Here is a 14,689-nt window from a genome sequence, read left to right as displayed (position 1 = left end):
ATCTGTTGCCAAAGTCACAACGGTACACAAAAGCTGATGTGTTTCTGCAGGTGTATGCTGAAATGGAACCTGGAGACACGATCTTCTTCCACCCCGTGTTGATTCACGGTTCTGGAGCTAACAAGGTCTTGTTGTATCATCTCGATACCCAACTGCTGCTTGTACTGATTTCAATCCCATCATAGACAACCGGCTTCCGTAAAGCCATATCCTGCCACTATGCAAGTGCCAACAGCTCGTGGTTTGAAGACATGAATGCATCCACTATGGAAAAAGAGATCAAAGAAGAAATGGACCAGGTCAATGCAGAATTGCAACGAGTTGGTACTCGTGGGTCCAAGGTCAAGGCGGTGGAGAAGGCTACCACAGATGTTCGACAGGCTAAGCGTATAGCAACGGTGAGTTTGGAGAAGTTTTGTTGTTGTAAATATGCGACGATACTGATTTGTCTGTTTATCACAGAGGTTTTGGCAGGCTAAAGTTCGGCTGGTTGCTGGTGAAAGGGGGACAATGACCCAAAAGGTTTAAAATGCGTGCAGTAACGGTATACCCAAATGTAATGATCTAGCGGTTTATGGTGAAAAGTACAGTCAGAAATGGCTTTAAATCAAGCGTTGAAGTCATTATATAATCCTTAATCTAAGCGACCGATTGTTGAAAGAATGCCTCTTTCTAGCTGTCATTTTGTCAAAACTCGCAACTTTATTTGACCAGCAGCACCCACAGCGCATCACACACCAAAGCGGTGAAAGCCTCACCTCCTTCGGCATGGCTAACCGAACTTCCACCGATCGCCTCTTGCGAGTCACTGAAACTCAAGAGATGCAAGAGTTTACCACTACCACAACCACCTTTGTGGCTGGAAATACCCCACAACGAACTCCAACGGCCAGTCGGGCACAATCTGCACAATCTTCGACTCCTGGATCTCCAAGAACGAGAGCTTCATCTCTTGTCTTTCAACGTTTTGCCAAACCACCCCCTCCAGTGGAGGTAAATGTCACCCCTTTGCACAGCACATTACAACACCCAGGGGCTGATTTTGCCGAACGTTTTCATTCTGATCTAATCATATACGTTATATGAATGGTTTCATATCTCTAACCATATACCCCGTTTAAGTGTGGTCACTGTGATCTAACTCTATTACATTGCTATAGAACGATGACCCGTCCATTGACGACTTTCGATCAGTCCTCAGACAAAGAAAACACAAAGAACGACTATATCAAGCACCAATCTTCAGGTTTGAACCAAAAATTTGATCTTCAAAATAATTTTTCTAACATGTCCTTTGACTCTTCCGCAACACTAGACCATTCACACCTACAAGGAAGAATCCCTACGAGAAAGATGTCAAGATCAGGACAATACTGGCAGAGCTTCAATACATGAACAATATTCAGCTAGACGAGGTGCCTGCCCCTTTGCAGTACAAGGAGTACCAAATATCGTTGATTTGGAAGGCAGTCAACGACGGGGACGTATTCAAATTGATGTAAGAATGCTCTCTTTAAGTTGATTTGGCAGGAAGTGATTCTCAAACCAGATGCTAAACAGGGCCATGGTTGAGCGCTATCCCTCTTTACTGAACGAGTCAGGGACACAGCACGAGAGCTTGCTTCATACGGCATGCTTACAAGCAACGCCACAGCATCTGTTGTGTGCTAGGTATCTGATAAACAAGGCCACAGCTGTCGAACGGGCGGGCATTCTGCCAGGCTTTTGTAAGTGAACCAAAATTGAATACAGGCAAAAAGAACTAACGCGCCCTTGTTTTCAAAAGCTTGCAAGGCGTTCATCGACCGATTTTATGGTGAAGGACCAGTCGTAGAGTATAGGTATCTTGGTGAAACCGCGGCCCACCTGATCGCCAGTAATGCGCCTGAGAAGGACGCCATTGAACTTTTAGCATTATTGGTAGGTGAAGGATGTATGTGCTGAGAAGAGACCTCCTATTGACCAATTCTGTTGTAGTACGAAAAGGGTGCCGTGTTAGGCTGGACTCGAAAGCCTGAAGAATACTCAAAGCAAGACCTATATTACCAAATGCGACGACTTGCGCAAGGAACGTTTTTCAGACAAGATACCGGGAATGCGTATATGGGGTGCGTATGCTTGACACAATTCCTACAGTTCATAGCTGACCTCAATCTTTCAGTGATTCGGTCTTGTGTTTTGCTGCTCTGGCTGGAAAATTTGAGTTAGTGAAATACCTGTGTTGTCAAGTACGTGCTCAATAAAAAAGTTATTTGAAGGAACGCTACCAACATTTTCACCTCCGTTTAGAAACCAGGATATCCAAATCTTGACTTAGACGCCCAAGATTCCTACGGCAACACCACCTTGCACATGTTGGCGTATTGGAACATGTTTGACATGTACAGAAAGGTGCTTCATATAGGCGACCACGGTGACGAGTTCCATTACCCGAACGATTGTATGCTCAACGGCTGGGTGGGCTCATCGCGTCGACTGAATCCGTTTCTGGTTGCTGTCGAGCGGGGCAATCATGATTTTGTATACAAGTATATCGAGCATCATCGTGAGCACTTTTGGACGTTTGGGCACGTTAGTGCCTATATCTATGACATTCAGGTGCGTCCAGTCTTGCAGTTTAAGTGGACCGAATTGCGTCTAAACCGTTTCCACATTCAGGACTTTGCACTCTGGCCAACCAACCCAGCACCGAAAGATCACGGTGGACCAAAGAAATCCAATTCTAGACACATACAAGAGAGACTACTGAAGCTGCAGCACGATGTGCAACGACGTGCCGATAGTGGATTGTTCGACGACGACCCAACCAAAGATATTATAAATCGTGTCAGGTCGGAATTAGAAGAACGAGACTCAATTGATCGGCTGGAGGCCGAGGTAGACGCCTTACGAGAGAAGCTGTCAGATAAACTAAAAGACAATGAGATAGACAACAAGAGTGTGATATCGGAAGTCATGGACGGGAATCTATATCTTGATCAGCTGAAAAAAGAGATTGAGATGAAGCGAGCCAATGCCAATTTTCCAAATGTGGACAAGAAGGATGGGTTTTATGAAGTTAAGAATAAGAGAAGTAGGAAGCATCATCACTTTGCGTATCAAAAGCCGACACATTCGGCCATAGACCTTGCTGCTGAGAACTCGGACAAGGAAATGGTATGTTTGTGTTGTTCGCAATTGGCAACTCAAAATACTTACAAAAACTATCAAAAAGCTATCGCACCACTTGTTCCAAATGCTGCTTCTAGTCAAGTGGGAAGTCTATCTCTGGAAGATATTCAGAACACGACTACTGCTGACCCTCATGGTCATGATACTCTTCTCATTTTCATTAGTACTTTTGCCAGTAGACGGAGCCGCACGTAGCGTCGAGTGGTTTACGACAGTCAGAGGAGGTTTCCGGTTCGCCCTTGAACTGATTGTAGTGATTTGTGCTAGTATCCAGATGGTGACGGAATTCGTTGAGCTTGTAACAAAGCCAACACATAAACATGGTCTTATGGCAGCGGCAAGCAAAACATGGCAGTATTTCAGAGGGTGGAGTGGTGCAAGAAGTACGTGAATCCTGGTTTTCTCATCGGAGAGAAATGTATGAACTGCTATTTGGACCCTGCTGACACTATTTTGCTGAATAGACACAATCCAATTGTTTTGGTGCAGTGCCATCCTGCTATGTATTCCATTCAGAATCTCTGCAAAGGCCCGAGGAGAAGATGTTCTGCTGATATTTTGTGTTGTTATTGGATGGTTATACTTGCTGTTCGGATTCGCAGCAGTGCACCGTCGATTTGGACCACTCGTTGTTACCTTACAAGACGTCGTCGCTAAGAACTTTGTCTTCTGGCTCCTCTTGTACGCAGTATTTTATATTGGGTCTGCCCTATCACTTCACGTCGTCAGGCTGAACTCTAATCCAGGGGCGGGCGGTGGATTCGATCGTGCAGCTGCTCAGTTTGTTTATGCCATTCGGTGAGGACTATAACTGTTTATATGATCTGATGTATTTCTGTTGTCGACTTTTTTCTTTCGTTTCTCATCCTTCTCCCTCACAACCAGGATTACTCTTCAACTTGGTGATTTCTCTGAAATGAGCGATGCGGTCTTGCCTTGGATGGTGATTGTGTATTTTGTACTTCATCACAATTGCTTCAAGTTAACTAACAATGCTTACGTCCATAGGCTCAACTAATCGTAATTTTGCAGTTTTATCAACCGCAAGTCTTCAAATTAACTAACATACATGCGTCTGTAGTACTTGTACTGGGCCGCCATGTCATCAATTTTGTTGATCAACATGTTGATTGCGTTGTTGAATTCTGCGTACTCTCGAGTGCTAGAAGATGGTAGTCAGGGATGGTACTTGCGTAAGTACTTCCGACTTCAAAGATATCATTGAGAATACCTTACCTTAATTTTCTCGTCCAGGTTGGAGTTTACTGTTACTTGACTTGGAATCGGGAATGCATGCATGGGACACTCTCTTCGGATGGATGAATAGGGGCAAGAAGAATATTTATGATATGACGCTGGACGATATTGGTATGCTCTAGTCTTAGTTGAAGTTTTTTGTTGGCAGAGAGTCTCAAACACTTCCTTAAGGTATCTTGGATTCGGATGAACCTCACACGAGGAGAAAGCTCTTGTATGAGCAAGTTAAAGGCCTCAAACGCCGTCAACGAACAAATCCGTATTGGGTGAGAAGTACTTCAGGCAACGACAACGAGGCTGAAGTTCCAGTCAAAATCGTCTTTTCCGAAGTCGGGGTCATAGATCCCGTCATATTTGAAGACGAAGATCGGTTTGCATACGCACGAGCTGGTGGTTTTTGGTCGAAACTGCATGGGCTGTTCTAGCTATTGTCAAACCAAACTGGGCAGGCTTTAGAAACTCAATTGCAATAGCCTTAGAAGTCATTGGATTCTTTAATTATATCATTGTATTTGCATCAACTTCAGAACTCGTTTTACATACAATCACTTTTTCCGCTTCAGAGCTTCAAATCCTATAAAAGTAGAAAATCGTCAGTTACACACACCATGTATCACTTAACGCATGATAATGATTACTTCGTGTGAGTTCATCAAAGTCTGGCAAATCACCAGAATCATCTCCTGCATTTCCATCTCCACCAACTTTACTTGTAGGTATGTTGGGGAAGTTTGGTAATCCTGCACTGGGACTCTCTGGTCGTGGTGGTGCCTGGAGAATGAAGACCATGAGATACGAATGAGCCACAAACAATGGAGACACATCGATTTCATGAAGAATCAGGTACTCACATTGGACGACCCAGGCTGCATTCTAGGATCCACATATTGTGGTTGCTGTTGTTGTCCAGGTATACCAGCTTGCGAATACCCATCATTCCCAAAGGGCGATGGAACCCTTGGTTGTTGAAACCCAGGTGGTCCGTAGTTTCCTGGTGGTGGAGGCATGAAATATTGCTGTTGCTGTTGTTGCGGCTGTTGCTGGAATTGCTGTGGTGGTTGTTGACCACCGTACTGGACACCAGGTCTCAATTGCTGTTGAGGGAATTGTTGTGGGAAGGTATATGGATGTTGGAATGCAGATTCAGCATTGCCCAATTCTGGATTCAGTAATGCTGAATCAATCTGTGGGAAGAAATTGTTTGAAAGCGGACAAAAGAGAAGCGAAAACCTGCGGTCAGAACGTACCCCAACGAGAGCATCCGAGTTACTTGTATCTCCATCCCATTCAACATGATAACTCTCAGCTATAGCTTTCAAATACTGGTTGACTAGTAAAGGATCTGGCGTTTGAACTTTGAGTTTGGCTATTATCTGAGTAGTGTTTTGAATGTGTTACTGAGTCGATCAGCAAAAAAAACCCGATCTGACCCGTGTATTCATACCCTGTTGTTGACCACATCATTCCTGTTCTCTTGTGCAGCCATAGCAAAGTCCTTGCCATACTTTTTGACGAATTGGTCTCTCAACTAGACAAAGGAATGGAGCGAAATATTGAGAAAAGTACTCAAAATTCTAGTTGACCTAAAAAAGCAGCATTCGAAACTTATTGGGAATTTTTACCCACCTCATACAACTCCTTGACTTCTGATCGTGGTGCAGCGTATATGATTGTATTTACAGCTTCAGCAATAGCAGGATCACAATGTCTAGACAGTTCAAAGGTAATAAGTTAGAAACTCGTTTTAAGACGCCACATCCTTAATCAACACGTTGAACGTACTGCATCGTTTCCAACAATCCGAAACGGGCAAGCAGCAATTCACAATATAATTCCAAGATCTCCATAGCTTCCATGTTGAAATCCTCCCTTATTACATGTTCAACCTACAAATAAGAAATGTCTTAGTTCTTGTTTTGATGAGGGGTTTCGCGGTAAGATAGACCGAGAAGGAGAATATAGAGTATTTGCTACGATCCGATGTGATCTAAAACACAGCTTACCTTGATACGAGCACTCTCTTCCTTCTTCTTGCCCAACAAGTCAGCAATCTCTCGCTTCATTTGCTCATTTAGCGTAGTCTTCTTTTGACGGAGAAGCTTTAGTCGGCCTGACGCCAACTTCAAATTCACCTTGCTCTTGTTCGCATTGAACTTGTTCATACTGACGGCCGTAAATGTATGTTGGTTGAACGAATCTAGTTTACAGGCGTTCTGATTCAGGAACACGCCAAGCTCGTCAAAGCAAGGAGCAAAACATACTTGGATATGCAATCATCCATTCATGTCTATGCTTACAATGATTTACGCGATTTTGCTATAAATTGGTTGCTATTTGGAACCTATTCGAATGTTTTTTTATGTTCACCACCCATCAATAACGTCGTCTACGATCACCATCACGTCGATCACGGTCACCACGACGGTCTGAATCATTATTCCTGTTTCCCCATCGTTCTCCAGCATCAGGAATCTCTGTACGTGCTCGTTTAGCTGAATTTGGTGGTGGCGGCGGCAATGTGGGTGTGGTAGCAGACGTTGCTCCACCCGCAGGAATGCCAGGATTGACTGATGTTTGTATTGGATTGGGTGAGAATCGTGTTGAAGAGGCGGCTTCTATGTGAAATAAAACAGAACGCATCTTGATCAACAACCAAACTTGAGTTTTTAATTTGCTTTTCAGCACTTCCTTACCCTCTGCAGCTCTTTTCAACGAGTTTCGAGTACCAGATCCAAGGATCGAGAAGCTTTGACGTTGTACATCGGCAACTGGAATGCTGGGAGTTGGAATACTCTCTGATGCAGCTGCAAAAGGCTCTGGTGAATCAGCTGGTCCATCTGAAACAGAACAGAGGTCAGAAGGGTTGATACAGATCGTATCTGTGTCCAGACACACCGACAAAAAAATGGACGTGAAAAGTGTACAATGCAGCCATTCGTCACTCACCATCACCATTCCTGCTCCGCTTGACACCAGTGTCTCGGTCATCCTTACCATCCCGATCTCGTTTACGTTCTTTACCGGTACTACTGGTACCACGATCTCGTTCACGTTCCTTTTCACGTTCCTTACGACGTTCTCTTTCCTTGGATTCACCACGATCTCGTCGTTCATCCTTTTCTCGATCTTTACGACCACGATCTGAGTCTCCATCTCGTTTGCGACTCTTGCTGCCATCATCCTTGTCTTTTCTATCCAAGTCTTTATCCCGTCGTTCGTCTTTACGTTCAAACGTGACATCTTTATCCCTTCGATCATCTTTACGATCCTCTTTGCGATCCTCCTTACGATCAGATGTTGATGAGGCATCTTTGTCTTTTCGCTCAGCGTCACGTCGTCGACTAGCACTGTCGGTTGCTGTTGGTGGTGTTGCTGCTATCGGTACTGTTGGTGTTGTTATAGACTCGGATTCGACTGGCCTCGGCTGAGGACCTAGCCTATCAGAGATATTCATTTTACGTTCACCTCCTGTTGTAGACTGAGTGTCCTTCGTGTCTCGAGCATCTCGTCGTGTTGGACTAGATACGTCGAAATCACCAGGTGAATATATGGGAGTCTTTTCACGATCATCTACAGTGCTGAATCGTGATGTCTTTTCACGACGATCTGAAACATCCCGTTTGGTTGATGATGGGGGAGCGGCATCTTTGTCTTTCGTTGTGCTAGTATTTATTCGACGTGGAGACGGTGATCTATTACGATGATGCTTTGGCGAAGTAGACCTTTTGTGGCGTGTACCATCTCGATCATCTTCAATATTGATGCCATGTGGTCGAGTATCTCGAGTATCTCGTTTGTTGATGGTGCTACTTTTACTACCACCAGGTGAAGGTGAACGTATACTTCGCTCACGGTCACCTCGAGTATCACTACGATGAGACATCGCATCACGGTCATAATTACGATCCCGATTATTGTTATTGAACGATGGCGGTTCTCGATGATGCACGGATTCTCGTTCAGCATTGCGTTCATCACGTCCAGTAGGATCTCGGGAAGATTCTTGTCTGTGGTCTCTTGTATCTGCTTTGCCTGTTGCATCTCGTGAATCTGTTCTACCAGTACTAGACTTCTCATCAGGATGATCCGATTCACGACGATGCGTAGACCCACCACTACTGCTGTCTTCCATAGATGGTCGTTTACCGTCACCGTTGTTCATAGGACTATCTTCGGCTTGAATAGGAGGTCGAGTGTACCGTGAAGACAAGGCAGAGTTTGATGGTCGAGGTGGGAGATCGGATGCTGGAGTACGTCTCACTTCTGGCCTAGGCATCGCTGACGGAGTAGCGGCACTTGGAGTACCTTCCGGTCGAGCAAAACTGGAAGTTCCAGGAGGAAGCATTGGGGGTTCTTGTCTAGGGCTAGCCGTTCCTGTCGCCCCTAATGCGGTGCTACTACCTTCTAGTCTACCACGGACGGTGTTGGTTGCTGGTACAGTTGGTGGTGCCATCGAGTCCACGTCCGTTTCATTTGGTATGACTGCTGATGAACCTGGGAATACTAAAGATAGCGTGGGTGTCGGACCTGGCTTGGTTGAGACAATCTCTACATCAGCCACGCCGTTGTTGGTCCTTGAAGTAGATCGTCTTGTTAGTAGTTCAGAGTTCATCGTTGCTTCCAAGATTCCATCTGGAATAGATTCAACAATTATCGGTACTGCATTATTTAAAGCAACTACAGCTGGTGGCTTCACTGGCACTATCGGAATTTTACCTCTCCAAGTGTGCTTCTCTTTATAGATATTGCCTCGATAACTTATGGCCAGCTGCTTGAGATCAGGAGTTTCTTCTTCTGCTACATACTCTTTCAAAACATCCAGCAACGGGATTCCTTGTTGATTGAACGCTGGGAATAGGCCAACTAGCCCATTGGCGAATAGCAAGGCATTTCTTTGCTGTACATATATGCCTGTTTGCAAACTTGCAGTAATGGACTGTTTGATTGAGAAGAGTAAGGTGAGATGACTTAGCTCTGTGAACTTCATGCACACAAAGTATTCACAGAGCAATGGCTTACCAAGGAGATTCGTACATGCCATTTACCCACAGCTAGACGATATTGTTCTAAAGGAACCAGCTTTTCCTTTGGTACCGCATCATGATTATGGAGAACCTCTCCAGTCCATTTGCGGACAAAACCAGGTCTACCTTCTCCTTTTCCGACGTCTCCTAATGCTTTAATGGTATACGACGTGGCGTCTTGCATCCATCCCATACAGACTTGTAACAGCCGTTTGTAGAAGACCGCTAAGATAATCAGATAGTTAAATCAAGAGCCTGACGACCAAAAAACTGAACCCCGACAAATATATGCTTGATTAAACACTGCAGGATGCTTACCCAGACATCGTATTTCCAACTCGGTACTTGACGCAAGCAGCGCTCGAAGTGCCCCAGCGTTGAACATCTAAGGAGAAACAGCATCAAAATCCATACAGTTGTTCACCTCACATACGAATCTAAAGGCTTACCCTTTCCAAAACGAAAACAGTGGGAAAGTTACGAGTTGGAAGAGTGTGCAAGAGGAATATAAACTTGGCACAATATTCTGCATCGGCATAAGACATCATGGCTCTTGGAAGCAGGCATTGCTCGCAAAAGAGTTCTGTGGCTCTAATTCGTTCATCTAGATTTGAAAGACACCGGCAAAATAAGCATTTGAACAAAGAGAAGGGCGCCAAACAAGCCAGTACTTACAGTCAGGAAGCCAGTATTTCCTCTCACGTTCCAACCTCTGCTTGACAACAGCGTTATGTTCAGTATGTATCTTGAGTTCCTTCCTCAACGCATCAGCAGCAGAAGAAGCTCTGTTTGCTTCTGATGTCTTTTTTGAGCGGTCTTTACTATCAACATCAGGCCTAGAAGCTTCGGCCATCAATTTCTTGGAATTGCCGAGTTGTGTTCTCATTTCGTCTTCATAGCGTTCGGTTGGCACATGTATATCGTACAAGGAGAGTTGCCAGAAGGTGACGAAAAATGGTACTGGGAGTGCATCGGTGAATGATTTTGGAAGTAGTCTAGTGACTGCTTCTATGGTTGGTAGTAAGGCAGGCTGCCATGGCGGTATGTTTGGATCTGTGTCTTGATCTACATCCATTACTTCGGCAGCTCTGGCAACTTCGTCAGGATGTGGATTTTTCTAAAATGTAGAAAACAACCTTGTTAAAGCAGCATGTCGAAAAACACCGAGAGCTCTATGAATCACCTTGACAAGTTGAGCAAGTGTCGGTCTCATCAGATGGAAGGCATAATCCATTTCCAACCCATATTTATCAACCAGTTCTTCCAGTGAGGGAAATGTTCTAGCATAGGCTTCAACATCTGCACTTGTAGCGAAGAATTCTGTATATTGCAAAAAGACTTTCTTGATCTATGCAAGAAAAGAGATGATGAGTGAGCTTCAAAAGACAAAAAAACTTCTTGGTACTCAAACCCACCTGATCGACTTTGACAGCAACAGTCTTCAAATCAGTTGACGATGCACTTCCAATGAAAGGCAAATCCCGTAATTGCTGTGCAAGCAAGATTGCAAACTGATCAGCCAGCTTCGATTCATTCAATGCTGACGCCAATCGTACAGAATGCTTCTTGAATTGTCTTTCGAGCTGAGATGACTCTCGTTTCAAGGCCTCACCACCAGCCAAACCCTCCAGACCTTTATCTGTTGGATTCTCGATGTATCGTAATGTACTCATTTGTCCTACAACTTCAGACAAGACGAGCATATCATATAATTCAGGTTCCTCGAATCGATTCTTGAGATATGCCAGCAAACCAGCTAATTCGGTTTGCTGATGTTTACGATACACAGTACCCACAAACTTGGCAATGGCTGCAAAGTTTGTGGTGGGTGTCAAACCGTCTTCAATGGTTTTCTTCAAGCTTTTATCACCCAATTGTCGAACGAGAGTGTAGGCCAATACATCAAAGTCCAGTTCAGACAAGTATCGTGAAGCATCGGATACGAGATTGATGAAATTATCCATATTATCACCAGATATTTGTTGTATGAGATAGTTCAAGGCTGTGGTTGGATTAGAGTGAACGATTTTACCAATACCACGGCCATACACTTTGATGTTCTCAGCTGACAAACGCCTAAGTTTAACAAGATAATGAGTAAGATGATACGTAAAGCGATGTATCCGGTGAGAAATGTGTCCTTACTTCATGATGAATCGAATGTCATTCAGACAGATGGTTCTTGCATTGTATAATTCTGGACAGACAATATTATCCTGGCTTCTCTCATCCCAATCTTGATACAAGTTCCAACGAATCTAATTTCAGAGGAGTGTCAATTAACCATGCTATAAACAACGCAGGACAACTCGATAAATACCTGATACGGATAATTAGCCATCAATTTCCATATTTCAGACGAGAAGGCTGGATTTGAATCGCTCAATGACAATGCAGGTAAAAGATGTTGCGAGAGTATATACAACCATTGTTGCTTCATTTCTAGTGGAGCATCATCCTTTGGAACCAAAAATGTCAGTAAACTGTTTGGAATAAGTTCGACCTTCGACCAATTGCTATGTAAGTCTGACCTTGGTGTAGTGTATTCCCATCCTAGCAATCTTCACAGCCAACATCAAATCCTTGTTCAAACCCGGTCCAATATAAGTCAACATGGCTCGAAGATCTTTAATAAATTTAGGAGTTTCTGGATGTGGCTTTATCTCGTCCCTCCAATGTGGAAAGAAGAATCGCCACCTGATGAAGATGAACAGTGTCAAACCCAGCACAGTGACAAAATACGCGACTATCAACTGCCTTCACAGTCAACTTACTTGGGTGCGACCAGCTTCTTGCCCTGTGTGAGAGTATCAAATACATTGGTTGCCAAAGGTGATGTCCTTGTCTCTGTTGTTGCAGCTGGAAACTGAGCCTGCAATAGGGCAACAGATTCCTTCGTTGGCACGAATCGAACCTTTGTCTGTGATAGTAATATAGGACATATAGGTCGGTAATAAGGTTCGATATACTCGTGTAGACATCGTAGAAAGTTTTGAGCAACATCAGGAAAGATGGCCGCCATATCTGGAAGTCGATGCATCACGCGGGTTGCATCTTGGAGGGCTCCTATTCCCAGCAATATTTCTGTTAAGTTTGCCTTTTGATTTCGTCTCAAAGCTCTGGCTCTCTAGAAATAGTACGAGACAATGTATATCAGTTTAGCATGTTTGGACTGCAATTCTGCACATCATGTCGACGCTTACCTCTTCAGTCACTCTCTCTGCCGTTACAATGACACCACCTGCTCCAGTATCTACTATACTAGTTCGCTCGTCTAATCCACCTGCCAGCGCCAGTACGTTGTCCTTAAATGATTAAGGGTTGAGAACAAAGATACAGGGCTTGAAATCGTAGGATGATTCTCTCTCATACCTGAGCATTTTCGAATCTTGAATTTCGACGACTCTCCAAATCCTTACGGTAAGCGAGTCGCTCTTGTTGAAAGTCTGTATCAGCCGGTGATAGATACGGATACAACTCTGCGAAATCCATGACCCTGTATTTAATCAACAAGGCAGCAACTTGATATAGCGATCGTATGGTCTGTTGCACTGTATCTGGGTGCTATATAAAAATTAGAAATGTGAGTGTTTGTGACATCAAATTGCCCCGTCATCAAACTTGATACAACCATCGGCCCATACACCATCATAACTATCATCTTGCAGGTCTTGCCACGTATCCGCTCCTCTAATACCCAACAACAAATTCTACGTAATTGTATGTACATCCAAGTCCATCCATCGACTTACAGAGTAATGCAGAAACTTGAACCCGAGAATTTGAGCAATACGATCACGTTCAGGCTGCTTTGCATCGTTTTTTCCTTTATCTGGTTTAGCAGGATCCTTTTTCTCCGATTCTTCAGTCTTTTGAGGTTCCAGCTGCTTAGGCGGTTCAGGTACCGGCGTCCTCCTCTTCCAAGGACTAGCCAGAAGTAATTCCAGAAAGAAATCCCATTGGTCCTTGACATCCATAGCAAATACATCGAGTATGATATCCAGTACTCGATTTGGATCTAGATAAAAGTATCCGATAATAGCCTTTATATTTTTTAGCATGGAGGCTACTCGTGTTTTGATGCGACGTTCACGTGGCGATGATTCACCGGGTGCAATATATGCAGCAGTCCATGAGTCGACTGGAGGTGGTAGATCTGTCGTCAATTCGGTAATCAGTTTGGCATACCCTTCTGATTCTTCTCGTAATAGATTGAATTTGGTTTGTTTATAAGAAGTCATTGTAGAGTATTTGACGGCGCGTCTGCTAAAGAGGCCATAATATCCTGGAGGGTTTGGTGGTACTCGAACACCAAAGTCCGCAGCGAGCGCCTCTATAAAGTCTCCTTCCAGGACTGAGAGGAACTTTTCGATTGGGACAAAGTTCTCCTTCTACAAAAAGGACGTGATGTTAGATTCCGCAAGACAGAACACTACGGCCAAGTGAACCTGACTAGTCCGAAAAAGCAAGACCGGTCGCATTACAAATAACCTACCAATATAGCCCTCGCAAACTCTTCAAGCCTCACTCTAGGAGCATCACTCAGCCGTTCGTCACCATCATTATTTTCGGCCATTAATCCGTACATCTGGGCCATAGACTTGTCCGTGGTAGCATGGAATGTATCCAGCGCATCCACAACAAGAGATCCAATACTCAATCCTTCTCCAAGCTCAAATCCTTTGCCCGATGTTGCGAGACTCGTACTTGTAGGGTTAGCAGCTGTACTAGAGCCAGCACCACTATTATCATTGTCCTGGCCATGAGAGACTTGTTTATTCCATTCAGAGAGGAAGAACGCTGCGGATGTAGGAGCTAGTCGTCGTTCTACTACAGCGCGAAATATGTCACGAATGATGGATAGAATTCCGAGATGATTTTCTCGAGCGACTTCGGGAGATGGTTCGTATGCGCTGTATTCTATAGCAGTCTCAAGCCTATAAATAATTATGTCAATCAGAGATCTTGTTAGTTAATCTTGAATTTAAGAGGCTTGACCAGCTTCTTCGAGTACTTTTTGGTAGAGCTGCACAAGCTTAATCAAAAAAGGAATAAGAACAGTCGACGATGACTTACAGTGACTTGCGACCACCTGTTTCCCATGTGTCCAACTGTCTCTGCCACGCCATTGCTATGTTCAGTGTCTTGGAAAGTTTGGAAGTTGCGAACGACTTGCTGAGCTGGAAAGCGAAAAGACAATCTCGCTGCATATTTTCTGATCCTGATCTTAAAAGACA

At 44.2% G+C, this 14,689-nt stretch overlaps 2 protein-coding genes across 2 annotated transcripts; both read right to left on the bottom strand.

Moving 5' to 3' along the window:
* Positions 1-4,973: 4,973 nt before the first annotated feature.
* On the bottom strand, positions 4,974-6,590 carry SmJEL517_g04208 (uncharacterized protein; the record flags this gene model as incomplete). Its single annotated transcript, XM_031170136.1, has 8 exons — positions 4,974-5,002; positions 5,067-5,199; positions 5,280-5,612; positions 5,676-5,801; positions 5,873-5,956; positions 6,055-6,136; positions 6,211-6,314; positions 6,432-6,590. The coding sequence occupies 8 exons, from the start codon at positions 6,588-6,590 to the stop codon at positions 4,974-4,976; spliced, it is 1,050 nt and encodes a 349-aa protein (XP_031023861.1).
* A 211-nt stretch (positions 6,591-6,801) lies between these two features.
* Positions 6,802-14,581, bottom strand: SmJEL517_g04207 (uncharacterized protein; the record flags this gene model as incomplete). The annotated part of the gene is made up of 19 exons (XM_031170135.1): positions 6,802-7,043; positions 7,122-7,265; positions 7,375-9,364; positions 9,448-9,677; positions 9,771-9,837; positions 9,902-10,056; positions 10,128-10,569; positions 10,636-10,800; positions 10,868-11,528; positions 11,598-11,710; positions 11,773-11,910; positions 11,984-12,149; positions 12,227-12,579; positions 12,656-12,757; positions 12,825-13,016; positions 13,097-13,162; positions 13,205-13,843; positions 13,948-14,389; positions 14,529-14,581. The coding sequence occupies 19 exons, from the start codon at positions 14,579-14,581 to the stop codon at positions 6,802-6,804; spliced, it is 6,360 nt and encodes a 2,119-aa protein (XP_031023858.1).
* Between the last annotated feature and the right edge of the window lie 108 nt (positions 14,582-14,689).

Source organism: Synchytrium microbalum (genome assembly GCF_006535985.1).
Source record: "Synchytrium microbalum strain JEL517 chromosome Unknown SmJEL517_scf0027, whole genome shotgun sequence".
NCBI classification, from domain to species: domain Eukaryota; kingdom Fungi; phylum Chytridiomycota; class Chytridiomycetes; order Synchytriales; family Synchytriaceae; genus Synchytrium; species Synchytrium microbalum.
Note: the sequence above shows the minus strand (reverse complement) of the source record. Positions and strands in the feature narration are given on the sequence as shown.